The following is a 1,993-nucleotide window of genomic DNA, read 5'->3' on the forward strand; positions in this document are numbered from 1 at the left end:
CTAAGCTGGCCTAATGCAGAAGAACGACAACAAATTTTGTTAGCAACTAAAGACGAAATGCCTGGTTGCGTAGGGTATATAGACGGCTCTGAAATAAAATTATCTGAATCACCTGTCAAAGACCACGATTTATTTTATCTCGAAAACGTCAATATGCCGTAAAAGTTTAAGCAGTTTGTGACTACAAATTACGAATAAGACAACTAACAATAGGTTATCCAGGTAGCGTACATGACGCAAAAATTTTTTTAAACTCTCCCCTAGCAAAACACCCCGAACGATTTTTGTCCCCACCGCAATGGATTGCTGGTGATAGCGCTTATCCGTTAAAGTCATTTTTGTTGACGCCTTTTAGAGGAAACAGCATCGAACATTCCAAAGCTGAAAGGGATCTCTACAACAAACACTTTTCTAAATATCGAGTTCGCATTGAGAATTGCTTTGGTTTTTTAAAGGAGAAATTTAATAGTTTAAAAGAACTCAAATTTCGAATGAACTCAAATGAGAATAAAAAAAATGCAACAACTGGATCATGGTTTGTTGCATTTTGCACAATGTCTTGATCAAATTTAATGACGAAATTGAAAATAATAGCGAAATACTTACAGCACAAATAAACTTACCTCCAATATGTAATACCCGAACCAGATTGCTTCATTTTATACAAAACCAAAATATTTAATTTTTTCACTGTACATTTTTATTATTTTATTAAAAAACAAAAACTTATTCATTTAAAATAATACATTTTTACAAAATTAATATTGCCATAGTTTGTACTTGCTAGACTGGTCTATAGAGTAGACTATAGACTAGGCCATAGACTAGACTATATACTAGACTATAGACTATACTATAGACTAGACTATAGACTATACTATAGACTAGACTATAGACTAGACTATAGACTAGACTATAGACTAGACTATAGACTAGACTAGACTATAGACTATACTATAGACTGGACTATAGACTAGACTATTTTCAATGTACATTTTTATTAATATAACTTATATATATAAAAAACAAAAACAAAAAACTGTAATTCATTTAAATAAATACATATATACATAAATGAATATTGGTAGACTAAATTATTGCCTAGACTATAGACTAGCCTATAGAATTGACTATAGACTAGACTAAAGATTGGTCTATAGACTAGAGACTATAGACTAGACTGTAGACTAGACTTTGGACTAGACTATAAAGTGGTCTATATTCTAGACTGTTATCCATAACTTATATACTTATTGTTTGTATTTAAGCTTCAGCTCCTCCATTGCTAACCTCTCCTTCATTTCCAGCTCCTTAACTTTTATAAGCTCGTTGCTTTCTATTTCCTTTACTCTCAGCCCTATTTCTCTTTCCTTTAAACTAAATTCTTTTCCCTTTAAAGTTAGCTCTTTTTCAGCTCTTTCTTTTTTAAAATTAAGCATTTCTGTTTGCATTTGCAAAATGTCGGACAATGCTGTTCTGGAATAAATTCCTTTCTTGCTCGTGGAAGCTACATTTTCAATTTCTTTATGTAGACTTTCTTCAATGCATGCATCGGTGCAGTCGAAATTGTCGGAAGAAAGGCTATCATCAGTAACAGCATTATCGACAATCCTGGATCCAAAAATGTCAGAATCTTCTAAACAATCCATTATAATAAAAATTATTAAATATTTTCTAGTCACAAACTGAAATGTTTAAAAACATAAAGATAAACAACTGTTGTTGATTACTAAGCCGGCAATATTTTTTTACGGCGGTTATTTTAAATACGTTCGGTGGCTGCCAATCTTCTAAAGTATACAGAAAAAAATTTCTTCCTTTTATTTTTTAAATGTCTCAATATTTTTTAATTTAACATTTTAAAAGTTATTAACTTTTATAAATAAACTAGCTATACCCAGTGTGCTTCGCTACCCTCATCGTAATGGAATAAAATAAATATCATTATGTAAATGTATATATATCTGCAATATCAAAAATTTCCCTTTTAGAG

At 30.8% G+C, this 1,993-nt stretch overlaps 2 protein-coding genes across 2 annotated transcripts in view; both read right to left on the minus strand.

Moving 5' to 3' along the window:
- Positions 1 to 1,993, minus strand: part of LOC111675474 (5'-nucleotidase domain-containing protein 3) — a 194,297-nt gene that overhangs the window by 171,408 nt on the left and 20,896 nt on the right. The gene's annotated exons all lie outside the window — the stretch shown is intronic.
- LOC111689187 lies at positions 985 to 1,875 on the minus strand. The gene has a single exon (XM_023451679.2). The coding sequence runs from the start codon at positions 1,647 to 1,649 to the stop codon at positions 1,251 to 1,253; it is 399 nt and encodes a 132-aa protein (XP_023307447.1). The 5' UTR covers positions 1,650 to 1,875; the 3' UTR covers positions 985 to 1,250.

The sequence above is a fragment of the Lucilia cuprina genome, chromosome X, assembly GCF_022045245.1.
Source record: "Lucilia cuprina isolate Lc7/37 chromosome X, ASM2204524v1, whole genome shotgun sequence".
Lineage (NCBI taxonomy): Eukaryota > Metazoa > Arthropoda > Insecta > Diptera > Calliphoridae > Lucilia > Lucilia cuprina.

Excerpts from the sequence above, each read along its gene's own strand:
- LOC111689187 (XM_023451679.2), bottom strand. The coding sequence starts at position 1,649 with ATGGATTGTTTAGAAGATTCTGACATTTTTGGATCCAGGATTGTCGAT.